The sequence below is a fragment of the Lipophrys pholis genome (assembly GCF_963383615.2).
Source record: "Lipophrys pholis genome assembly, chromosome: 20".
Lineage (NCBI taxonomy): Eukaryota > Metazoa > Chordata > Actinopteri > Blenniiformes > Blenniidae > Lipophrys > Lipophrys pholis.
The window spans coordinates 12,858,721-12,885,783 of record NC_137648.1 but is presented as its reverse complement, the minus strand read 5'-3'; the positions used below and the strand labels follow the sequence as shown (position 1 = coordinate 12,885,783).

Here is a 27,063-nt window from a genome sequence, read left to right as displayed (position 1 = left end):
TATTCAGCAGCTCTTTTTATTATACTGTAGACATGACTATTTTATTATTGCCAGACACCCTACCGTCCATGGCACAAATCGGCCACATTTTGAAAAAGTACTCCTAAAAATACAAGTTCCCTAATTCCAACTTTTTCTTTTGTTCCCATAAATGATTTAAAAGTTTCTGAGCTTGTTCAATTTTTTTTTTTGTTTTCAATGGAAAACATTATTGCTTCCATATGGAATATATTGAATAATAAAAATACAAATACGATCCGGGAGGTTTCTATATAAAAACACATTACACATATCCAGCCATTACGTTTATCAAAAATGTGTAAAACTGTCTTCTTAATAGAGGTATGTCAAAAGGTATTTTATAAAAACACAATTACATTGTGAAACTCTTCTTATGACAAGGTCAATTAGAGGTTGTTTTTTCACATGCTATGATCTATATATAATTGTCTGCATGTTTCAGTCTTTATTGACATACATGGAACCTTTTGATCAACACTAAAAGAGAAGTGGGTTTGTATTGAATAAACACAAATTAGAGTGTGGCCTCAATTACTGTCGGTGGCTGCTGTTTGGCAAGTGAGGAGAAATGTCCTGATAAGAAGTGGAAGGGCTGTCATTAAAGTGGTGATTTGTTCTGTATTAAAATTAGTTTTCAAAGCAGAGAGAGAGAGAGAGAGAGAGAGAGAGAGAGAGAGAGAGAGAGAGAGAGAGTTTCACTCTGAAGTATGATAACCTCAGGCAAGCGTTGTCAAACAGCTGATATATATATATATATATATATATATATATATATATATATATATATATATATATATATATATATATATATGTCCATAACTTAAAAAACAAAATCTAAAAAGTAAGTGAACTCAAGCAACAATTTATATAAAGATGAGTGAATCATCTAGAGTTACTTGTGGTATTGGTGAATTAATTCAGAGAGGAATCATCAACACTGATGATCATATATATTTTATAACAATCTTTTGTGTACTATTGTATTATTTCAAATGTTCCAATTCAGCAATAACACTTGTATTGCAGTTTTTTTTTCTATTGTGTGTGATTTGGGACAGTCTCAGAATTTATCACCAGTTATCATGTTAGCATGACTTTGTTGTTGTTTGGTACTATCTGATGGCAAACAATTTGTTATTGCCTCATTGTGAGTTTTATTCCATGGTTTCTCATCTTTTAATTAACATAAAAGGGCACACTCAGTAATGACAGGCCATTAAACTGTTGTCCTAACATCCGGCTAGCCATAGTCCACATGAAATAATTGTAACCTCGGAGGTGGCGGGCTGTAAACTTGAGGATGTTTTTACTGGAGCTATAAACAGACCAACAGCAATAACCAAACGTGGTAGTGGAAACAATAATCTATGATATACATATCTATTTTTTTAATACGCACACTCTCTTGTCCATAAAAAGTTTTACAAGACAATAAAAACTTTTTTTTCCATGTTATTTTGCTGATAATGGAACGGTGAAAGCTTCTCCTGTTGAACTTATTTTACCTTAATAACCTAAGATCTAACACACACACACACACACACACACACACACACACACACACACACACACACACACACACACACACACACACACACACACACACACACAGTCACTTTGTGAGTCACGGGTGAAGTTCAACTCTATTCAATATGCAGGAATTATTTCATGCAGTTGAACTGGCACGTGGCATAAGCAATTCATAATAAAAAAAACATATGTATCTGCATAGATATGAGAAAAGCACAAACACAATAATGAACAAATATAAAATAGAGGGGTTTTTCCTTGTGTGAGTACACTATTCCTCATGTTATGTGTGGTTTGTCTATAGTTTTGATAATATATGTGAATGCATGTGTAAGACTTCACTCATAAAACGGTTATAACATTGTTCCTGAATACACTGTTATGGTATCAGTGACTTTTCGCACTAAATTCAGAGTATCTTCTTCAAAATGCTTGAGATTTTTTTGTTCCCAGGTGAAAATGATTCTCATTCGTATTCGTAAGATACCTTGTGTAGATTAAAACCACAGCTGCAAGATGATGTATTGAAATTGAAGAAGAAAAGTTGATTCCTTTGCGTAACAAACTGTGTATTAAAGACATAAAAAAGCGCACGATCCCTTGTGCCACATGGCAGCTCCGCCCCTGTACCTGGAGCAGGCTCACGTGATCCCGGGTCACCTCTGCGTGAACTGAATCCTCGTGGCTGCACAGCTGCCTCGTGAGCTGCGTTAGGGGGCTTTCAACCAGCAGGGGGCGTCACAGACCTGCATTTGTGATTAAAAACCACACAAACTGAGTCCTCCTTTTTTTTTTCTTCCCCCACATACAACCGTCCCTCCTCCGGCCGCTCTCCGCGCCTTATTCTCTCGCACAGATCTCCCCCTTTTCCACCGTTATTGGTGATATTAATTATTCTCGCAGCTTCCCCCGGCTGGCCCCTCAGCGGTCGCCTCCTGCTCGCGCTCCACCAGGACGGATCCACTGCTCCTCGTGCGCCTCCTGCATCTCCAGCTGTGTGGCTCCAGCCCCGCAGGCTGGGTCGGCCATGTTGTTGTGTGGGGGTTGATGGAAGTTTAGTAGTAGGAAGTAAAGCCTACCAAGCGTTGGGATACTTTTTCTTTTTTCTTTTTTTAAATCCTTGCCATGCCGCTGCTGGATCCATCCTCTCTGACCTGCGCGCGCCCACAACAATGAGCGTCTCCTCCTGCTCCGCCGCCGCCGCCGCCGCCGCCATCCTCCTGGACCGCAACACTTGAGCCGCTTTGATTCAACTTCAACACACAAAAAAAAATAAAAAAATCTGAGCTCAGTCTCTCTGCTGGGAGGATGAAGTGAGGATGAGGGCGGCTCGGTCCCGGCTGGAATAACTCGGATTTCTCTTCTCTTCTCTTCTCTTCTCTTCTCTCATCTTCTCTTCTCTTCTCTTCTCCTGCTCCGATCGGAGGAAAAAAAAGGAGAAAACAGCTCAGGAGGACGTGGAATTGTGAAGGTAAATAGAGAAAAGTCTTTGTGAGAGAAGCAGGGTTTTAAATGAAGATGGGCCGCCTGTCTGACCTGTCATCAACAAAGGAATGACGCTTTCGTTTAGTAGTAATAAAGATGATAACCCTGGACTTTACACCCCAGGTTTCTTCTCTCTAAATCTGGCGCCACGTATTAATTATTTTTAATGGTTTACACGCAGATGAAATGTCAGTGAAAAGACAGCATGTACTGACCCCCCCATGAGGAAAATTAACACGACCATATGCAGATAAACACTAAAGTAGGGCAAGCACAGTATGTTACAGCATGGTAGAGTTTTCATTATAGTGAGGAGTTTTCCTGTCTCGGTTTAATTATCATTATGAGGTTTGACTTGTCATTGATGGATTGCACAGGGAACTCAAACGTTGAAACTTAAAACTCCTAAAACTGACTGATTCTATGAGCTTACGTGCACAATATTTGTATTTTGCACGATTCATTTAGACGAAAGTGTATTGGGAGAATTGCCACCTCATCATCTGAGTGTTTGACTCATGCTGATTCCGATTATTCAGAGATCAGGATGGAGTTAGGAAGGAGAGAGAGGAGGAGGAAGAGGGGGTGGAGGTCTGGGTCCATTTGATGATGTTGCACAGTTTAAGTTCAAAGTAACTGATATAACAGCTGAGTCACACTTTAAGCTGCTGCTTTATTCTTCTACTTTTCCATCTCCACTTTCAGGGCAGCGGCTGGGGGACTGCACTTTTCACTTTTCACCCACAGTCTTCTTTTTTTTTTCCCCAACTCCTTTCAAAGTTCGGCTTTAAAGTGACGAAGTTCGGCTGTCATATCCTGACTAGCTCTGCACTTTTTCACAGCTGAAAACTGAATCATGGACAGCATCTCTGAGTGATCACACAATCATCTTGGTTTGAAAACATAAACTTAAAATAAAAGATACATAAGGAAGAAACACGGTATTGATAAGTCGACAGTATTGTTTTTAAAGCATACCGGTACCTTTTTTTTTTAATCTTAATGTTTCTATAAAGTTATTATTGAGCTACGTGTCATTTAAGGTGTTGTATGGCTTCAGGTTTTCAAATTAGAAGATTTGTTGCTTGTTTCAAACTAATTCTAGTTTAGTTCCTCATTAATATGTTTGACAGCTTCATGCAAAATCTGTAGATTAATATACTCCTTTCTACTTTGATTACTTAATTATCTGTGTAGGAATCAAATTCAGACCTTCGCCTGTAAGTTATGGTTTCATGAGTCTGGGTGGAGTTTGCATGTTCTTCTTGGCTTTTCTGAGGTGCTCTGATTTCCTTCTGCAGTCTATTTACATCCAAAGAGGACAAATGATGTCACGATCACGCCTCACTGGGAAAACTTTGCCTGGTTCGATTCCCGCTTGGGTCTGTTTCTATCTTCTCCCTTGTGCCTGCTTGAGATGTCTTATGGGTGCTGCTGCTTCCAGCCACAGTCCAAATGCATATAATTAGGTGAATTAATGTCATCGTGTTCCTGGCAGTGGTGTAATTATCTGTCCTTTTTTGTACCTTGACCCCTGTGGTGGACTATTGACCCGTCCCTGCCTTTTGTCCAGTGTCAGCTGGATCCTGGGTGGGATAAAAGATGGATGGTTTGGCCAACAACAGACCGGCCAGAATATCTACGAATATCTTATCTGATAACTGTGCTCTTTTTGTTATGTCCCTGCATCACTAATTTAATACATGAATCAATTCCATACTGGTTATAGAAAGATGAACCAAACATGGAATTTAAAATTCACAAACAAGCTGTATTCAATGTGTGTTTGTCCCATTAACGGCTTAATTATAGGCCATTATTCGGAAATTTTGGACTCTCGACTTTAAATAGGTCACCATTTACCCTTTTGGTGCCCATACTGATGATACATCCTGCGTGACCCAAAAAGCAAACATCTGAAGGTGACCTTCTTATCAGCCCTCGATAGGGAAGAGCGGGTTCACATTCCTTTTGTCTGACTTAAATTATTCAGCATAAATGCAGGAGACTGCTGCCTGAATTTTAAACTCCTTGTGCCAAAATCCGCATGTAAAATTCAGTCTGAATTTTTTTGAATAAATTTTGCCAGAAAAGAGAGTCAAACACAGGATCTCGCATGTGTTCAACTGTCACTTTACAAGATGTTGACACTTTAAACATCCGGCACCGTTATGTGCTGACAAAAAGATGATAGCAGATGCACTCGGATTCCCAAAATAGCTCACACACCTTCCCATTCAGGTGTTCCCAGGAGGCCTGCTATTCTCCAAAGTGTGTGATGTCTGTTCTCTGGCAGCACAACTGACATGAGCACCGCCGCAAGCTGTTCGCCGAGGTCTTGTGCTTCACACGCTTGACAAGTTGAAAGTCAGTTTAAGTTAAAAAAAAAAGAAATAATAAAAAATCGGCGATGATACAAACACACAAATCTAGGACGGCTGTTTATTTATCCCGGTATGAAAGTGCCAGCGGATGAGGAGCAGCTTGAGCAGCTGTATTTTGAAGTGAAATATAATCGTTTCAAGCCTCCCGATCCGTTTACTATGAGCGTGCTCGCCGCAGAACTTGAAACCCGGCACAGTGTAAATGTCATTATGAGCCATTTATTGATGCTCTGCGGCGTCGCATACCCGTGGTCACATGACGACTCCTCAGACCCGGTTTTTAACACTTTGGTATCAGAGGAATGTGGCGAGCAGCATCTGTTGAGGATCTGAAGCCCAGTAAAGCTCCACGGACCCTTCCTGTCTGCAGCCACAGCGTCAGCCGCTCACAGCTGTCGGGCTGAGACATCGGTCAGACCGATGAATGTAGGAGCTCCACCGTCAGGCCAACCTCCAGCTAGACCGCCAGCTGTCAGCCGCCCAAACATCAACTTCAGATCGTGTGAACCTCCGAGGAACGAAGCCTGTTTGAACTAATGAGGCTCTAACTATAATTGACAACGAGGCTTCAAGATGTCTATAATGGATAAGATGCTAAATAAAGGGCTAAAAGTTAGTTTCAGTATTGAGGGATCCAATAATATGTGCTTCACAATTACTCCTCATATTCAGGGTAAAAGCGTCGACATGTATTTTTGATGAAACTCCCAAGCTTGAATTGGAGCCTTGTCGTACGCCACCACAGGTGGTAAAGTCGCAGTTGACCTCAATCAGTTTTCCCAGCAGTGACGACTGTTGAGAAGTGTAATTATAAGTCGAGTGTGTGGTCCATTGTTGAGATACATATTTTGAAAAAAAAAAAAGAAAGAAAAGGGGGACAAGAAGGAGGTCACACCCATGAGAGGAAGAGTGACAGAATTTAAGATTAATTCCAGGTTTTCAATGGGTTTGTTAAGGTGACCGTTTGCATTAAGTGTCTTTCCAGAGATATCACATCGAAGGGACATTACAGCCAAAGACATGGACTCCGTTAAAAATCATTTATTCACTCTATAGTTATTTAATCAAAGGCTTTCTTGATTCATAAAGCAGCACACACAGGGGACATGCCAACAGTCCGCCACAGGGTCAATTAATGAACACGGGAAGGAAAACGATTAATAAAACACAAATTTATTCGAATGGCCATTTGAAGTCAATCATTAACATAACAAGTATGTCTTATGTATAGTCAGTGGAGGTCGTATTATGCTCACCCAGGGAGAAAATACCAATTCCACACAGAAATACTTCAATCCTCAATAATGTCTGCATGGCCATGATCTTACGTCAACAAACAATTTCAGATGAAAACTTTTAACCAATCTTGGCGTATGAGGAGCAGCAGTCGGGGAGAAATAATAAATACAATTGACATAAATGATTCAGTGACTGATTCAAAGATTCAACTTTTTAAATGTATTTTATTTGCCGGTATTTTTCTTTGTCAACAAGGCCGCAAGTAACTGTTATACGTAATCAATATTGATCAATCTATTATTGTTTGGGATTTATTACTTCAACAAGTCTCTTTGTCTAAAAGTAGCCAGAGACTCCCTCCGACATTGTTGTGTTTTTATCTTCTTTAACTTAAACTTTGTCTCTGCAGTGCTTTTTAAAATTCTGAACCATGACCACCGTGATGCACAAGCTTCTACAGCACCACCAGAGAGTGCAGGAGGGAAAAACCTGAGCTGTCCTTCCTCTTATCAGCATTTTGTGAAGCCTGTATGGGATAATCACGCTGTGGTTGCAGAGGGGGAAGACAGCCGTAGGAAGGTCATTGATAAGAAGTATGCAGGTTAAAACGGTCACTTTCATAATACGTGAATAGTGACTCTGTAGGTTTAATATACCGAAATAGTTTTATTTTCTGTCCACAACTGGTGTTTCAGGTTGATTATCTGGACACAACCCTCCCTCAGTCGCCGTTGCACATTTTATGTTGGTATAAATTGACTAATTCTGGGATCATGTGATCCTAAAAGTTATTAAATGCATGAAAAGTGAAAGTGTGCAGCTAAAGTATGTGAAAAGGACACAGACAAAGAGTCTACGGAGCCACTAGCCTCTGGACATCCGTGCACGCATGAACTTCTGGCGTTCATGGAAAAACTGGGGTCTCTCGGGGAAACATCTGCAGCTGCGTCTGATGTCAGCAAATATAACTTGTTTATCATGCATTTCCTGTCATCTCAATGCAAGCCTGCCGTACTAACCCCCGACTAGCTTTAGAGGAATCCAGCAAATACGTCCCTCTATGACGTGTCCTTCTGTGAGACACTGAATCCTTTTCCGCTGTCAAGTCTCTGACAGAGCATTTGGACCTCACATAGGGAAATACATTAAACAAAGGTAATAACTATTTGAACTCCCTCGCTCAATCACCAGAGAATTCTTTATGTTTTTGTCTGTTTTTCTTTTCTTTTTGCTGCAGTACTTACCTCATTATTGTTGTTATGCATTACAACATAGCAGAATAAATCTCGCCACCAGAGCAGCCATATTAACATGATGAATAATTACAGAAATTAGTTTTTAGGATAAGTACATTTTTAACTGCTCTTTTACTTCTGTTTGGCCCCGATAGTCTGTGTGACTGACAGCGCAGCACAAGGAATAATAATGACTACTATACAGTCAGACACTACTACATAGAGAACACTGTAAAGTACATGTATAATGGCCTATATAGGGGACTGTGAGTGATTCCACAGAGGATCATTTCCATCCAATACCCTCTGTGTGTCATGAATCTCCTCACTGGCCTTCCTCTTTTCCTCTTTCCTCGCGGCTCCATCCTTAGCTTCCTTTTCCCGACTATCAAGTGTCCTAGATACACGACCAAACCACCTCAACCTTGTCCCTCCCACTTTCCCGTCAATCTGCCCATCAGAGCCTCAAATGAACTCGTTCTTAATCCCGTCCATTCTGCTCTCGCTCAGTAAAAAAAAAAAAGCAAACTAAACACCCTCAGCTGTCACACCTCTGGTTTGTCAGTCCCATCGTCTTTAAACCGTAGAGCTGCTCTCCCTCTCACCCTGCCTGTACTCTCTTCTGAGCTTTTTCACACCTTCCACTGCTTTGGGCGGCTCACCCTGAAGTAATGTAGTCTGTGGTCCTTAGAACTGTGGAGAAATGTTGTTATTCCAGTAACAACAGGAACTTTAGCAGTGGCTTTTCCAATATCTGTCTTTATGCCTTTTTGCAATATATTTCCATCTATTTGGTGTTCTTGTAAAAAGAAAAGAATGCTGGTCGCAGTAAAAAAAAAAAAGACTCACATAGCAGTCAAGTGAATACATCTTTGTTTTTAACATCTATCTCTCTTTCTTTCTTTCTCTCTCTCTCTCTCTCTCTCTGCACAATGGGATTTTCATTTTCAACCGAGCACTTTGAATAATGTGAAAGAAAATTGAACGGCTTTGATTCAGGCTGAGTGAAATGACAAGTTGACTTGTTCTTGATTTTTTTGTCTCTGTGAGGCAGAATGGAGAAGCGCTCAGACAATGGAGCCACACCTTTCTAATCAGACGGCGAGGAAGCCTCAGTTTACTCTGTGTGTGTAGAAAAAACTTCCTCACTGAAGGTAATTGTCTGTCCCGTGCATTGCTTCTTTGTGGCTCCGACGGTTGCGCCTGGCAGTCGTACCTTGTTTGCATGCGATCCACTGTTGTAGGTCATGGTATCATCCCAGGGGCAGAGGGATGCTGGTTGCAATTGGTATGAGTTACTATAATTAGCAGGAAAGCAGATTTTCCTTGTGGTTTCGTGACTCTGCTGTTCAGGGATGACGGTGTGTGAAGGTGAATAAACTTGGATCTAAAAGCGAGCGAGATATTTTATAGTTTCAGATTCATGGCCTCACAGTTTTGGCTTTGTTATTTCGCCGAGGTGTGATATTTCGTGTGAAGTTGGATTTTTTATTTTTTTTCTCTCCTACTTCTTCTTTTGCATTTTGACTGCTTGCCCTTTATATCTTCAAAATGCCACCCGAGGCACGTTGTTTGCTTTGCATCTTTATTCAGGACGAGTGCGGTTTTGGTTTGATGCTGCCTTGTACAATGCTTGCAAATGCACACCGAGATCGCGGTCACATTATGTGACGGCTGGCTGGTTTAACCGATTGATACCACAGGATGAGCTGATTTCAGGGGCAACGCCAGGCCGCATCGCATCATCACAAGCAGGAGTCCTTGTGATGAGCCTCTTCAACTGAGAGCTCACTCATGTGAAAAGCACATGAATGAACACAACAAATACTGAAGGATGCTACTGGCCAAGATGTCTGCAGAGTCAGGGGTCTTCTCTGTTTTTTAGGCGAGAGGCGTTGGTGGCCACTCCTGTTTTTTTTTTGGTTTGTGGGTATTATCCTCTTAGGGGAAATCCAAAATCCTCATAATCCTCCTGGTAGTTCAAACTGCCAGCGTGTGCCTGATTGCCCCCCCACCTTTCATTTAGCCAAACTGCTGTCTCCCTGCTTCTCCCTGCATGTATCATAAATCTCAATCCTTTCCTTTGTGCCCAAACAGACCCTAATAGGGATTTCTTTTTTTCTGAGTTTTTTTTTTATGTTTCCCTCTGCAGCGCTTCACTCATCATCTTGCACAGCACAAAAGCAAATATCATATTTTCTTGATCTGTGTTCATGCAAATATATATATGCATATACGCATCCCCTTGGTGTCTGAAAGCTTTATAGTGCTTGTTGCTCTCTTGGGAATTCCTGTGTATTTTGGAGCTCTGATTCAAAATCAAAATGGAAAAATAAAGCAAATTGTCAGCAGCTGTTCACAATCGGGTTGTTTGGACCACCTATTTAATCATTGGCTGATCATTTGCTGCACTAAATGTCTTTCACCTTTTTCCTCCTGTCCTGTCGCTTCTGCAAATTAAACCCCTATACCCCGTATGACATTGAGTAAATTCAAAGATTACCACAAAGAAGAGAAATAGATGTTTGCGCCTATACACAAGTCATTATGATGGCTTCCAGGACTGATAGTCCAAATAATGACAAGAGTCACCACTGTGTTGTTATGAAGCCGCTTCAGCATCTCCATGCAGCATGTTCGCAATTTGAACAATCCTGCTCTACATCAATCATTATGTGATTTTATTCTTCACTATGAATAAACGATAAAGATATTCACAAGCGGTGTTATATCGAAAAAAAAGTTATAATTTTCATAGTTGCTCAATAAAAGAACATCAGAAATACCTGCTAAGTTATTTACAGCAAATATAGCACAAGATAAAATAGACAAATATATAATGAAGTTTAATGTTTTAGAAGGCAAAGAGCATTTTCAGGTGCAGATATTCCCGGGATGCAGGCCAGTGTCTTACAGCTTCGTAACTTCTCTCCTGACCTGACGAGTCAGACTCACATCTGTCTGATCATAAAGTTCAAAGCCCACCGTGGTTGACCAAGCCAGTGAGCGAGCCTTCTGCTTTCCATGACGCTTGGTTTTGTCTGGAGGTTAAATGAAAGGTTGGCTCGGAAAAGGAAAGTCTTTTATTTTCTCCCTTGCCAGCGCGCTCAGCTTATTGGCAGCACATCTGACGTCTAAGATTAGATTTATTGGCGTATTAATTTTAAGGGATTTAAAGAAATCTGTTTAATTCGGAATCACCTCCATCAACTGACCACTCATAAAAAAGTTTTTTCGAGGACCGCCTCTGAAGGGAGCGCAACTTAGAACCTGCGATTTAAGCAGTTGTACATTTTTATTTGAGCAAAGTGTTCAGTATCTCTGCAGGGTTTCTGTGGCTGTCCCTGGTTTGTTGATGTCTTTGGCAGTTCAGCTGGAGAACTCGATGAACTCTTGATTGTGTACTTCCCTCGAGCATGAAGGCGAACAACTCCCTCCCACCTCCTAACACCAAGGCCACACTTCCAAAAACCAGAGAAAGATGCATTTCTGCACCAGCAGATCCTTTTTTATTTTTTATTTTTTTATCTTTTGAAAGTACGGCCGCGACCGTGGAACTCTGTGAACTTCCATCCTTGCCACTTCTCTCACCCGCTGTGCCACCATGCTGCTCCGTCGCCCTGTTTGCTTAATCACATCAAACGTCTCCTTTGCTTTTAGTGAAACACTCAGTTTCACATAATTTCTCTTCTTTCTTTTTTTTTACTGTCTTTTAACATGTCAACACCACTTACCCGCGTCCGGCTCCTCGTGCAGTCGCTGTTGTTGGCGAGCGGAATCGCTCAGGCCCCTCTGTGCTCTGACTTGCTTTACGAGCGTGTCTGATTGTCTCCACATTTTCCGGGCCTTCACCTCACAAAGGAATGGCTCAGTGTGACTGAGTCCAAATTATGTTGGAATACAGGAATGACAACCACGCAGATGGAGACAACACACTCCAGTGTTGTACATCTTCTCTGGCGTTGCCAGATGACTTGTGAATCAGTGGATCGCTGATCCCTCCTCACCTCACCTACAGAGAATATTGTGTTTCTTTGTTGTTGTTTTGAGGATTTTTGAAGTTCAACTTTTTAAATTATGAGTAACTTTTCTGCCATGAATCTTAAACCGTGACATGTTTTACTGACTTTTACATCCTATTCACACTCACACAAGATCATTCCTGAACAGCATGAAGCCACAAGGATTGATTTATGAATTGATGTTGAAAATCTTTTTGGGGGGGATTTCCATCATAATATTGTGTGGAAATCCTGACTCCATGATATTGTCAGGTATTGTGTGTAAAACTTTTTTTCCCCCTTGCTTTCTGATAGTTTCTCAAAAAATTCTAGATGTCATCAACAGTCAAGAAGTTGTAGTTCTGAGAAGTTCACATGTGGATATCGTGTCAGCTGCTGTTCATGGTTTTAGACAGATCAGGTTCAAATACCGACTTCAGGTAGGAGAGGGTTTCATTATGGGTAAGAGGGGACATAAAGAAGGTGGTGGTGATGATGATGATGATGATGATGATAAAGGAGAAACCATGTGGGCAGATGGGGGTGACACAAGTGGATTCTGAACAAACAAACAAAAGTGAATTGAGACAAACCAGCCAGATTTCCAATGTGAGCTTATGATGAGTGGATGAGGCTTCTCGGGTGTCTCTTTCCATGAACCTTCTGCAGTTTTGAGTTTTCTTTGTACTTTATCGGGTCTTTGGTCTTCGCTTGTCTGTTTGTAGCATTTTTCAAGCACTTTTTTATTTCCCTGTCTGGTTGTTGTCCACCCTGTTCAAGTTACATTGTGTGTCTTTTAACATCACTACTCATCGCGTTGTTATTGTTTCTCTTTGTACTTGTTTTTGTTCCTCCTTTCAGATTATTTTATGCCTCCTTGGAGCAGCTTTGTATATTTTTGTGGTTGGCTTTGTGTGTTTTGTCACCATTTGTGTGTGCTTTGACTGTTTTTGTCTCCTCTGTCTATTTGTTTCTGGAGTCGTTCATCACATTGTCTTCCTTTTGTGTGTCTAACTGGTCTGATTGTTTGTCTTTGTTGATAAAATACAGATGCTCAGATCTCTGAGCTCTGTGACCCCTCGGACCCCTGGTGAGGTTGTCTGGTAGATCTATTGGGTAACCATCTGTGTATTTAGGGCAGTGCAGAGGGCTGTTTGGGTGGAAGAAGACAGAAACATATAAACCACAATCTTTTCTCTACATTTGAAGACATACAAGAGAAGCTTTGGAAAAAAATGAAATCTGTCATTTGTTTACAAGCATTATGAAAATCACTTCTCTAAGTTGTCATGGAACATCACGACCATAAACTCACCTCATCTGCATTATCTTTTCATCTCTCGTGTAATACACCTCAAAACATTCATGCACAATTAAATCCACATGGCCATGTTTCAGTCAGGAGTGATTTAAAGCAGATTTACTGTTTATCCATATGTCCTAGTTACCACAAGGCTTATAGTCTTAACACTTGTATCAACAACAAGATGATTCACATGTCAATATCACATCTATCAGTTTCATTTCCCAACATTTGTTCCAGTACCTGCAGGCCTTGTGTTGCAGGACCATTCTCTCTATACTTTCCTGTCCTCTCATGTCTGCATTACACGATTTCTTGTTGTGTCTGTCCTGGCAGGGTGGGACGATGGGCTGCATTAAAAGCAAAGAAGACAAAGGCCCTGCCATGAAGTATCAGTCAGAGAATTCCCCGGTGTCGGACGCCAACACTGTCGCCACCACCCCCCATTTGGGCCACTACGGGCCAGATCCCACTCAGCTACAGCAGAATCAAGCTGCTTCATCTTCATCTGGCTCCGGGGTTGTAAATTTCAACCACACCCTCACGCCGTTCGGGGGCTCCTCCTCCGTCATGACTCCCTTTGGAGGGACATCATCCTCCTTCTCAGGCCCTGTATCCAACTCCTTCTCTGGTGCTGTCTCAAGTGAGTAGTGGATACACCATTGTCTCATGATGTGCTTGACTGATCTGGACCAAAGGTGATTAAAAAACAAACACACGCACAACTGAACAAGAGATGTAAAGAGAGCACACTGTGAACAGCTGCTGTGATGTAACCTTAATGTCTTCCATACTGATGTTGTGTTTGGGGATTATTGCAGTGCTTGTGGGATTATTGTGGTTGTTTATTGTTTCCATCTGAGGGTACACCAGCACACAGATCACATCTTAGCATATTTGTTTAAAAAAAGAATAGAGGTAGTGTTATTTTAGGGCCTTTAGCGTCCAATTGAAAACGCAGCAGAGCTCAACTACATTCTGACGGCTCTTGTGTTAATTGGTTCAATGTGCTTCCAGCTGTTTTGCTAAGTGGACTGCATAAATAAACCAGGTTAGAGCAAATACCTTTTCTCACCCTGAATATCAAAGTTACAGCAAATTTAACAAAATGTTTGTTGATTCTCAAAATCATATGTAGCACAAAGTTCATATGTATCTTAGTATCACCTGGACTTGCTTGAAGAGGCTTTTTACATCCATCAGGCCTCTTCTGAATTATCCATTTTCCATTTGATGATATTGCTTAGAGAAATTAAGTCACTTCCAGAAGGCTAAAATGCAACATTATATTAAGGAAAATTACCTTAATTTATGAAGGCGGACTTTAAACCTGTAAATGTCGATGAACATGCTTATTTTTGAAGGTGAAACAACGCCCCTGGCTTGATCATTTGCCTTACAAACAGCACATGTTCTGCATACGAAGAGAGGCGGTCCAGGTATTAAATAATGCCGTAGCTAGAACTTGTAAACACCTCCGAAATTAAACTCAGCTTGATCAGTATGCAGATTCACCTTCACAAAGTCACATCTATTACCGGCCATAAACAGGGGCCCACCATTAGATGTGATAACAAACATTAGAGCAGAGAGACGTTGCTGCTGAACCCTCCTGTTTAGGTGGGATTTATATTGTAATCCTCCTTGCTATTGGATTATCTGATCTCACAGGGGGATGAAGGTGGTATTGGCATTGTATTTTCTTTCAGCAGGTGATAATGGGATTACTGTTGACAACATTGTTGTCGGCGGTGGGTATATGACTGTCATCTATCTGGATCTGGATCTCAGGACAAAATGAGGAGCTGATTTATACCAATAACTGTAATAAAAAAACTGTGGCTTTCTAATGTTGTAAAGCTTTTTTAATGTGATGTGTGGTTAATGTGATCTATAATATGACCGCCTCAATGACTTTTATAAGCTGGTTTGAAATATGGAGTCCTATTTGGCTTGTTTATGCCCGACGGCTGCAGGACTCAGTCTCAGGTGTATTTCCATGCAGGCAAAGTACAGACGCAATAAAATCACAAGCAAAGAAAATCAATACAGACCTTGGCGAGACAGATTTATCCACCTAAACTGGCCTTTACACAGTCACAGATATAAAGACTCCCACCTACCATTAAGCTGCCCTCCCACATCACTGTCTGTGTTTACATTTCAGAAACTCGGGTTATTTGCTGATGTGTGTGTGTCTGCTCTTGTGTTTTCAGGTGGCGTTACATTCTTTGTGGCCTTGTATGACTATGAAGCCAGAACATCAGATGATCTCACATTTAAAAAGGGCGATCGCTTCCAGATCATTAACAACACGTAAGATTTTCTTACTTCACGGGTGTTTGTTTAAAAATGTTTCCTTGCGAGTGGCGCAGTGATTACAAGATACTTTTTCTTGTGGTTGGCGATGCCCAGCTGCACCTGCTCGCAGTGTGAATGAGGTAGATTGCGGGTTTCAAACGGAGCGCTGTCGTTTGCCTGAGGTTAAAGCTTTGTAATGTAAAGTTGATTAGTCTCATTCAATCCCATTGTGAAGGTGGTTTTCAGTCTTAAACACCTTTAAATACCTTTGATGTCAAATCTGGAGTTCTAGCAGAAAGGATGAGAAGTTACATGCCTCCAAACCCTTTCTGTAAAACACAATTGGCATGTTAAAGACTGGATAATTTTAGACGAGGGTGACCTGTGAGTCATTAGCAACCATTAACAGTATTTCATCCTCAGTATCAGCTACATTGCACTATATGAGCAGTGGTCCTTGGTTGACAGTAAAATGAGTCGTTAATCCCATCTCTCATTTGTCATTGTCATCCTGCAGGGAAGGAGACTGGTGGGAGGCTCGCTCCATCAACACGGGGAAGAAAGGCTATATCCCCAGCAATTATGTGGCTCCTGCTGACTCCATCCAGGCTGAAGAGTAAGACCTTGTTACAACGTCTCAGACTCTAGTGCCTCGTGGCAATTGTGCTACAAAGCTAATGGCAGTAGCAGGAGCTCATCTCTTGTGGCCGAAAGTGCACAGTCCAGTGTTAACAGCTCCAGTGACCCTCTGAGGAAGAATCTTCATGTGAATTTGATGTTGATATCTTTTCATAATCTAGTTTTACAGCCGTTTTGTTCACGTGTTGTTGCGTTCGCAGGTGGTACTTTGGTAAAATGGGACGCAAAGATGCTGAGAGGCTGCTGCTGAATCCTGGGAATCACCGGGGAACATTCCTGGTGCGAGAAAGTGAAACTACTAAAGGTGATAATCGCCTTCTTAAAACGAAGCAGAAAAAAGAGGACCGTCAATGTCAGGCAGACAAGCTATTGCTTGTGCATATTTTTCTTTTCTTTTTTTTTTTAACACTTTTTTTTTTGAATTGTTTACCTTTCAAGTCTAATTCATTTTCTGTCTGGATGATCTGAGCAACTTCATCAATCTCGATGTAAACCGACATGGAAAATCACTTATTTAATCAACATTACAAATTATGAGGAAGTAATCAGGTACAGTAATTAGAATCTGAAAAATTTATTTACTTTCAGACAAAAGAATTAATCATCACAGAACTTATCAAAAATATATTGTCAGCACATCAACAGCTGAGCAACAGCTAGGAAAGATGATTATTAGAAAATAGATGAGCCGCTTTTCATCATGGTATTTCCAGATCCTCGGTGCATATCGATGGGTGAAAAAACATACCGGCAACCTTCATTTGGTAGTGTCACTGACTTTTTTTTTGTACAGTTTAGTTTTGCAGTATTTAAAAAAAAAATTTTAATTAAAAAAAGAAGACGATGAAATAAAAGTTCAAAGTTAAAGACCACAAACACTTTCTGAAGCTTTGAGTCAAACCCATATAATATAACTCACCAGCCTGTGAGCATGCTATTATGTGCTTATGAGCTTCAAACACAGGGTCTGAACCCTTCTTGACTTTTTATGTTAGATATTAGTCACTCATGTCAACTCAACTATTCATCAGTCTCACCCAAAGAAAGAAAATGATTTCATTTAAATCCTAAAATATTACACAATCTTGATGCATTAGTGAATATATAAGGTAAAGAAGTTGCCAACTCCTGGGCATTGAGCATGAGAGTCACGCATCGATCAACCAACTATAAACATTCGACCCTCACCAAACACTCAAATACATCTTCTTGAGCAACGAGAGAAAACTCAGAGAGAACATGCAAACTCCCCACAGCAAGGCCGACAAACAAAACCCAGACCTGAACAAAAATCTACAAATCTCTTAAAAAATCTCATCATTGTGTCTATTTTTCTTCTCTAGTTGATGCTTTTGGCATTATTGTATTCTGGATTGGTAATAAATGCATTCTGTGTGTGTGCCTGTGTGTCCAAGCACATTACAACTGTTTTTTTTTTTTCAACCTGTGAAATTTCCATGTTAAAAATGTCTCCAAGCTTCTGTTTAAGAGATGTATGGTTTTATAGGCAGCATACTGTCACGTTATGGATGCCCAAGACTGGAAGCATGAGCAACGTGTCGTCTGTCTCCCCCAGGTGCCTACTCTCTCTCCATAAGAGACTGGGATGAAGCCAAAGGAGACAATGTGAAACACTACAAGATCCGCAAGCTTGATAACGGAGGGTACTACATCACCACGCGAGCACAGTTCGACACGTTACAGAAACTCGTCAAACACTACACAGGTATTTCGTGGATGTCGTTCCCTACAATGTGCGCGCTCTCTTCTTGCATCTCCTCTCATTCATAATTCATCAGTCTTTCATCACACCTCCAGGAATGATCATGAAAATTAGTCCCAGTCTCACCCGCTGCTCCTCGCCATACAGTTTGCTGTGTTACCGCGGCGTTACCATGGGAGATGAATGGCCTTTAATTTTAATAACAATTGATGGCGCACTTATGATTTTGAGCCTCCCGCCTGAGGTGGACTGAGGTTGAGTCTCTGTGATCCCAACTTCATTTCAGTTTGACTCCAGAGAGAGCTTCGGTGTGTTAAAAAGCCACTTCATCTCATTTATATTTGATCACAGTTCGTATAAGAGCATCTAAATTCATCCATATTAAATGGAATGAAGTGACGCATGTAACAGACTGAAGTTAATAAAAATTAATTAATTAATTAAAAAAAACTGCTTCCTGCTGTTGCAGACACTTTGTGTGGGTGTGAGTGCGGCACCGACGGGAGTAAGGCTGCATTTTAATCTCTCTCTTCCTGCATTACAGAGCATGCAGATGGGCTTTGCCACAGACTGACCACAGTATGCCCCACAGTCAAGCCTCAGACTCAGGGGCTCGCTAAAGATGCCTGGGAGATTCCCCGGGAGTCCCTGCAACTGGAGCTCAAACTGGGCCAGGGCTGCTTTGGAGAGGTCTGGATGGGTAAGAGAGCAAAACCGACATGACAGAGAAAACGCCTCATGGTGATCGTCAATGTTTAGTATTTGCTTGCAGTCATCTGGACGTGGAAATACAAACTAAGACCAGGTTTATGAGAGAAACGCAGGAAAAGTACATTTCATATTTATTGCGTTTGTGTTTTTCCAAACTGGAGTTTTGCACGTCCTGCAGTTGCTTCCTCTGTCGAATCTCCAGAGATCTCCTCGCTCAGGAGGACTGTGCCACCGCAATCTATTCACTCGCTTTTGAATTGCGAGCTTGCATCCACTCATCCCAGGGATATTATTGCAAGAAGTGCATGCATGACAGCACATGTCTGAGCGAATTACAAGACCTAATTAATGATATTGTCCTGCTCCCAGCCCATTAACAACTCTGATTACCCATGTGGCCTGTGGGGGTTTCACTCTCCTCCCTTTATCTCTGCAGGCACATGGAATGGCACCACCAAGGTAGCCATAAAGACGCTGAAGCCGGGAACCATGTCGCCGGAGGCCTTCCTCCAAGAGGCGCAGATTATGAAGAAGCTCAGACATGATAAACTGGTGCCTCTTTATGCAGTGGTGTCTGAGGAACCCATCTATATCGTCACAGAGTACATGGCCAAAGGTAAAGTCAGTTATTTGACAAATTTCAACAAAGATTCTGGCATGTTTTTGTCGCAGTCAAACAATTTTATTGTGAAGCACAATGCATTTTTAAGGTAAATGCAATCGGGCCTGCACTTGCACGCTTTTCACGCACCTGATCACACACCCTCGGTCTGCCAGGCACAGGGGTGATGTCAGAGTTATGCACGACGACTTCCTCAGAGGAGAAAATGTACATTTTATGTACGTTTTAATTAATACGCTCTACAGATTGAAAGTCCTTGAAAGTCTCTTGTGGTTCCCCGAAGCCTGAAGCTGGGGATGGTTAATTGAAAGCTGCAGCAGTTTTGTGGGCAGCTTCCACAGCTTTCGCTGCAATGTATTTTATTTTTAATGTTTAATGAGTAATTAGATTTATGTGCGTGTAAATGCTTAACTCTATGGCATATGCTACTTGTGCGTGTTTCAGTGCCGGCAGTTTGTTGGGATTTCATAGAACGACTGTGTTTGTATCTTGCAAAGTTGTTCAGAAATCGCCTTTGATAGACTCTCAATGGAAAACATGGATTAGCTGCCACATGTATTATTCAGTTTAATTTAGCATTTTGTATAATGTTGCTGTATATCAGTAGGCAGCTCACTCACGTTCCTCGCACGTGCAGTATATCACACAGCTGCCCTGTACTATAAGCTTCTCGTGTTTGCTGTTTTCATAGGGAGCTTGCTCGACTTCCTCAAAGAAGGTGACGGTAAATACTTGAAGCTCGTCCTGCTGGTGGACATGGCTGCAAAGGTGAGACAAACACCTGCGTTTTCCTTGAGAGCAGAATGTGTGCCAGTGAACTGTTAGAATTGGAGCTGTATTTAAAGTCTCTGATTCAAAAAAAGAAAGAGCCTCGGGTAACCATGTCTTCCTCCTCCTGTCATGGCAGGCTTTTGCTTTTTGTTCTTTTGCTTTGTGTCGGCTTTTCTGCTCGGCGCGAGAGAAACGGCGAGGATATTTACTCAAGCGCCGTCAAAATGCTCTGTTTTCCAGATAGCTGACGGGATGGCTTTCATCGAGAGGATGAACTACATTCACAGGGACCTGCGTGCCGCCAACATCCTCGTGGGTGAGAACCTGGCGTGCAAGATCGCCGACTTTGGCCTGGCCAGGTTGATAGAGGACAACGAGTACACAGCAAGGCAAGGTTGGTACACACACACACACACACACACACACACACACACACACACACACACACACACACACACACACACAGTCACTTTGTGAGTCACGGGTGAACGGGGTGTCAGGGTAGAAATGGAAAGAGAAGTGACCTCACTGCTGGGATGACTCCCTGTTGCCTGCTATCATGGTGAATTACTCTAATAGTGGAAACCAGACGCTTCTATTCTCTCTGATTAGTTACACTTTTTTCGTGCTGGGAGAGTTCATCTCTCTGCCATGTCGGCAGAGAGTGTTAAATTCACACAGACACACACACACACTCACACTCACACACACACACACACACACACACACACACACACACTCAAATCAAATTTTCCACTGGTGGTTTTGAAGATGGATGGATAGAATATTGAGTATTTGTGTATTTTGACACTACAATAGAGTGTCTGCTCTTGGGTTTAGCTGCGTAGCTATATGATAAGTCAAACACTCTTTGGGGTAAACAGACATTTGTTGGTGGTTCACAATACAATGGAACATTACTTGTAACAAAACAATGCAATTTCTGAAAAAAAAACTGGCATAAAATTGCTGCTTGTGATTGATCCAAAAACAAGGGTTTGGACAAGTTCAAGTTCAAGTTCAAGTTCAAAAAGTTTATTTGTCAGATATGCTGCATGTTGCCATGCAGCACAAATGAAATTGCAGTCCTCCCCATCAGTGCAAAAGTGCAAACAATTTAGGAGTAAATAAAGTAAAAGAAAACAAAATAACAGGAATAGAATACTATACAGTCTATACAATCTATACAATCTATACAATCTATACAACAGTGCGGAAACAGATTCAAGTTGGCAGGTTGGCAGTGAGTGTAGTGATTGTGGGAATGGGGGGGAGAGCAGGGAGTGAGTTGAGTCTCCTGACTGCTTGGGGGAAAAAGCTGTCCTTGAGCCTGCTGGTTCGAGCTCGGAGACTCTGCAGTCTCCTCCCGGATGGCAGCCGGCTGAAGAGGCTGTGAGACGGGTGGGTGGGGTCGCCTGCAATCCTGATGGATTTGCGGGTGAGACGGGAGTTGTAGATGTCCAGAAGGGGGGGAAGAGAGACACCAATGATCTTCTCCGCTGCTCTCACGATGCCTCACAAAGACAAGGTTCATAAAAAACGTAAATTAAAGTTTTGAAACAGCAGAGACACTAATGAGTACCTAAATGAGTAGTGTGCCGCAGCCTGAAGGGAAGGTCGTAATGCTGATTTCCTGTCAGAACTGTAACTCCTATCACTAAAGTTAAAATGCCATAATTACTCTGACAAGTGTTTCACTTAAAAGTGTCAATTTAAGATGATTTGTGTCGGAAATATGGACACAGGAGCACTTGAATCTGTCTTTCAGATATCGCTTTTCATCATTCCATGGCTCACCTTACGGAAAAGTGGGTAATTCAGGGAATAAATATACATTTTCCTTGGTTTTAGTGACATAAAAAAGCTTGCTGAACGAAAGACACTCGTTTTGCAGGAAGTTGTAATGATTTTATAGAAATATATAACTGCCCTTCTGTTTTTCCCTGTTTTCTTCCCGTTTCTTGTTTCAGAACAAATTAGATTCTTTGTTTTTTTGTTGGGTTTTGCCCACCAAAAGATTGTTAAAGATTGCTAGTTGTTTAGTTGTTTTTTTTTGTCTCCTGGAGCATCTGGGAATAAACCCATTCCTGACAAACAATTTCAATTATTTCCACTCTGAATTTTCTGTCCATGCAATTCAAGTTTGGAGCAAATCCCAGATGATTATAGGTGAAGACAGGTTACGCCCTGGTCACAGACAGACACTCCAACTCCCACTCACACCTCCAGGTGATCTTAGACACCACTTAACCTTAGAAGTCTGTTTTGGACTGTGTGGGGAAACTGAAGTACCTGAGGAAAAACCCATGCAAGCACTGGGAACATACAGTAAACGTCACTCAGAAAGGCCCTTCTATACTTTTGCATGCCTTTAATCACATTTTTTTGTTGTTGGATTTTTAAAGCGGTGAATGTAGTTATATAGGTAGCTCAACTGGATAGACGCAATTCAAATTCAAGATAAAACTACTCTTAAATAAATGTTTTCTGTAGTATTTTGCTTTGTTTTGAGCCTCACAGATATATTTGTCTGACAAAGTCACTTTTTAAATTCTCACATTTTCCATTCCTCAATTCTTTAATGGGAATGCTTGCGTCATGCTTGGATCACGGGAAGTCACACTCAAGTTATTTTATCCCAAGATTCCCTCCTTCTCATCCCTCCAAGCCTAATTTTCAGAGTTGTAGGAACTTCCTTTGAGCTGCATGAGACTCGTTACCAAAACATGATTCATGACTCTTGTAATTGCTGTAATTGTGTGTCACTGAGCTTTGTCATTTCCTGGAAGCCAGAAGTAAAGTCAAATGCCCTCTAGTGGAAACATGTCAACCGACTCCTCTCCACTGCGCGCAGGAGCCAAGTTCCCCATTAAGTGGACGGCCCCGGAGGCTGCGCTGTACGGTCGCTTCACCATCAAGTCGGACGTCTGGTCTTTTGGCATCCTGCTTACCGAGCTTGTCACCAAAGGCAGAGTGCCCTACCCAGGTATGTGACAGGGTCATCACTCTCCCTCTCTCTCTCTCTCTGTCTCTCTCTCACACACACACACACACACACACTGGATTAAACGTGTGTTGGTTGTGGCAGCAGAGGGAGGTGATTCATGGCCAAAGTTATCAGCCTCTTCTCTGTCAGAAGACGTCAAACTGTCGTGCTTGTTAATGTCGGAGGATGAAGTGAAGCTGTCTGACATTGTCTGTGCCGGTTGTTTATGCCTCTGCAGGGAAAGCACTGAGACACACACACACACACACACACACACACACACACACACACACACACACACACACACACACACACACAGATGTCCTCACACACACATCTGAGATTAGACGAGACCATCTGGTGGCGGACGATCGGGAGATTGAACACCATTCTTGTTTCTAACCATCTGCCACACTGATCCGGCCCCGGGGAGCCGTCGCCTGCGGCGTTCTGCGCTACCTTTACACAGCTCAATAACAAACCTGACGTAGCGCCGAAACAATTAATAGATTGGTTCAGTGAGAGGAAATAATGGGGGGAAATGTTTAAGATAATTAGTTTTTCAGTTTGGGAAATACACTCAGTTGCGTCTTTGACAAGAGCTGGATGGGAGGATTTAAGTCATTCAGTCAGAGTGGTGTCAATCTTTTCATCCAACAGTTGGTCAGAAAATGAAAGTACAGACAGTTTTCACAATTTTGCTACGTTTGTGTTGGAAAATGTCGACGTGTGAATACTTTAGAAAGGCTGAAAAGATGAAGAAATGCTTTTCAACAGCGCACACAAAGGCCTCCCAGGAAAATACAAAAAATTATCTGCTGTTTTGTGTTTCAAGGATAAAATCAAAAGGTTGAAATAAAGTATTCTCAATGGTTCATATTTATGCTCAAAATACTCTTTTAGCTTTATTCTTTAGATTTGAAATTATTGTCAATCTTATCATTTGACAATTTTTCTAGACATTTGATCTCTATTTCTAATATTATTTGTCATTTTTAGTTCAGGGGTCAAATTTAACCCAGTTTGATCTCAAATCAGTGAGATGACTCTAATAACCTACAGATGTGAAGAACTCTGAGGTTCTTCACATCTTCAGTGCACAACAATTCAAATAAATGCTGATTTGTTCATCTTTAATGGATTGTTATGACACAAAGGTCCCCACAAAACGTGGATCAGCATTTCTTTTTCGACTAATATGAGAAAAAGCATTTTGGTTTTTCTCATTACACAGGATATCTGCAGACCTTTTAGTTCATGTTTTCACCAACTCACCCTCATGTGAGTGCTGTGATGCATTCACTTAGCTTTAACTGTTGCCTCACCGATCTCTGTAATCATTATTGTTGCCATCTGCTGTTCACTTTACAGTCTCATGGTGCATTCTTCTCCTATCTTCTTTATTTATTCGCACAAAGATTGATGTGAAATAACAACAAAGAATAGAAATGTTGAATTACAAAGTCTTGCACAAGAAAGTGACAAGCCTAAAGTTATATCACTATAACAAGTCATTAAAACGTGCAATCTTAAAAACCAGTCAGAGAAAAAATATAAACATACACCAGATGAATACTAGTTATACAAGAGTCTCCTCCAATAAAGGTTTATTGTTTTTCAGATATATCTTAAAGAAGATGATAGAGATTAAATCGTTTAAAAAAGGAGCTCTGAATTTGATGACCTTCATAATGAAACACAGCGACCCCTAGTGAATAAACCGGGAACAGCAGCTGTTATTCTAGGAAACATTATAGTTAATGTCTTCTTTGTTGTTTTAAAAAATTTGTAAGTTCATAGCACAAGTCAGAAAGCTTTTGCAAGGCAATTTCTGTTTGACATGCATGATTTATACTAAACTCAGCTCATTTTACTTCAGGGGCCACATACAGCACACATTGATCTCAAATGGGCCAGACCAGTGTAATATCTAAATAACTACAACTCCAAATCTCTGTCTTGTACAGCAAACTATTATTATATCATTAATAGGTTCCCATTTAATGAACTATCCCTTTACAACACATGACAGACCGGGAATTTCAATAAAAGAACTGCAATTTCAACAAATTATGCCTCATTTCACTATATGCTTTAAGACTTACAGATCAATGTGGATTTTTATTATACTATTTACATCTTTATAAAACATTTGGTCAGAATATGATCAGAATAACTTCTAGAAATGATCTTTAGTCATATTTCTACATCTGTGTAGTAATCCTGTTCAGCTGGTCTCAGTGGCCACATAATACAAACTAAATTGCTCCCCTGGTGGTAAAATAAACACATTGCAGTTAATGTCATGATTTCTCACAGCTGGCAGATTAAAATTTTGCAAGGATTAGACTCTGGCAGGATAGTTCTGTCCCCGCGGTCCGTATGTTTGACATCCCTGATTTAGACCTTCTTAAAATTGTATTCTCAACATTTCTTAAAAAGGTGCCAAGTTACCAGAATTGATCTTCCTGCACATTGAAAACCCCTGGTATAGTCGATATCTTGGGTTATTCAGGTCCTTCAGGCTGCTTCATTCATGGCATGAAGTTTCTGTCTTCTTCTCTCACACCTCGTCTTCCTCCGTCTCAGGCATGGTGAACCGTGAGGTGCTGGAGCAGGTGGAGCGCGGCTACCGAATGCCGTGCCCTCAGGGTTGCCCCGAGTCGCTGCACGAGATGATGAAGCTCTGCTGGAAGAAAGAGCCCGACGAGAGGCCCACCTTCGAGTACCTGCAGTCTTTCCTGGAGGATTACTTCACCTCCACAGAGCCTCAGTACCAGCCTGGAGAGAACCTATAGCCTGCCTGCACTGTGCGGCGGACCCTTCCCCCCCGGATGGAGGCTCGGTTAACGACAGACACGTCTACAACAGTCATTCGCACAAACAACAACTTGCTCCCCTCTTTTGGTCCTCATTCTTTTGGATTATATGGTTTTGTTACATTTCTATATATTTTTTTAATTCTCATTACTGCATAAGTCTTAGCTGTGTGAAATGTACATTTTTTTATGTGGATATTTCCACCACACGTGTTCGATCAGATGTTTTAAAAAAGCGTCACTAAATGCGGCATTCTTTCTGACAAACGCAGTATTATATTTCTGTGAAATAAGCTGTGACTAAGGCTTGCAAAATAGAAATAAACCCCAAAGTTAACCCCAATAAGTGATTGAATGTGGACATTTTCAGCTGATTTTTCCTCCAAATTGTAGCACATTAGCAAAATATGCACCCAAATGATTCGCTATTGAAAATTTATATATTTTCTTAATAGGCAGACATGCTCAGGGGGTTGATGGTTTTTGTCACAGCCCAGTTGGCAGTGATGATTTCAAAGCAAGTCCCACACAGCCTAACTATAATTACATTTCATCTGTTTCTCCTTTTGGTTGTTTTTTTGTTTTTTTTTTAAATAATGTTTGACTAAGATTTTATCATGAGTGTGTTCATATCAAATGGACTTTGTTTGAAAGCCTCATTTTAACACTTATTTTGCAGTTCATCATCTTCCAGAAAAGTCCTTTATGAAACTGAGGCCATAATACCTCCTGCCCTTCCCTGCCCTGCTTGTTATAATCTCACTGTAATCATTACAGAGACACGCTTACATAACAGCAGGTTGGATGTAGTGTCACTGATTTGATTTCAATTCGTGGAAGGTTTTTTTTTTTTTTTTTCAAACCAGACTGACACATAGGGTGTAGTAATCATCTGTTTGGGCGTAAAAGAGGATTTTACTGGTTGTTGGACTATTTTTGATGCGATCAAAGCCACAAAAGAGACAGAAACAACCGTTTTATCCTCTGCTGAAGAGCTCGCTGACTTTCACGGTCACGTATTTGAAGGTGGCACAGTAAAGCCATTTGCACTGCACTGACATGGCAGTTTTTACAGAAAGTGTTTGGTATTTTGTTCCTGTATGGATTCATGAGGACCGTATTAAAGTGAGAGCTCACCAAGAAGGGCTTTGCATATTTCAAAGTTCTCATTTTGTATTACAATTAATAACGCTGACAAGACAGTAGACGTGATTTGAGACTCTTCTGAGGGTATTTGTACAATAAAGATGTGATTTTAAAAGCGCGTGCTTGTGTTTTTAAAATAATTAACTA

The 27,063-nt window shown here is 41.1% G+C and overlaps 1 protein-coding gene across 1 annotated transcript; it reads left to right on the top strand.

Moving 5' to 3' along the window:
* Positions 1 to 2,356: 2,356 nt before the first annotated feature.
* LOC308125545 (tyrosine-protein kinase yes-like) lies at positions 2,357 to 27,034 on the top strand. The gene is made up of 12 exons (XM_080489401.1): positions 2,357 to 3,022; positions 13,535 to 13,841; positions 15,415 to 15,514; positions 16,017 to 16,115; positions 16,339 to 16,442; positions 17,715 to 17,864; positions 18,406 to 18,561; positions 19,009 to 19,188; positions 19,886 to 19,962; positions 20,206 to 20,359; positions 22,820 to 22,951; positions 25,541 to 27,034. Exons 2-12 carry the CDS (start codon positions 13,544 to 13,546, stop codon positions 25,747 to 25,749), a joined length of 1,659 nt encoding a protein of 552 aa, XP_080345527.1. The 5' UTR covers positions 2,357 to 3,022; positions 13,535 to 13,543; the 3' UTR covers positions 25,750 to 27,034.
* The last annotated feature ends 29 nt before the right edge of the window (positions 27,035 to 27,063 follow it).

Excerpts from the sequence above, each read along its gene's own strand:
- LOC308125545 (XM_080489401.1), top strand. The coding sequence starts at position 13,544 with ATGGGCTGCATTAAAAGCAAAGAAGACAAAGGCCCTGCCATGAAGTAT. Across the intron at positions 17,865-18,405 it reads ACTCGTCAAACACTACACAG|AGCATGCAGATGGGCTTTGC; the intron begins GTATTTCGTGGA and ends CCTGCATTACAG. Across the intron at positions 20,360-22,819 it reads CGAGTACACAGCAAGGCAAG|GAGCCAAGTTCCCCATTAAG; the intron begins GTTGGTACACAC and ends CACTGCGCGCAG.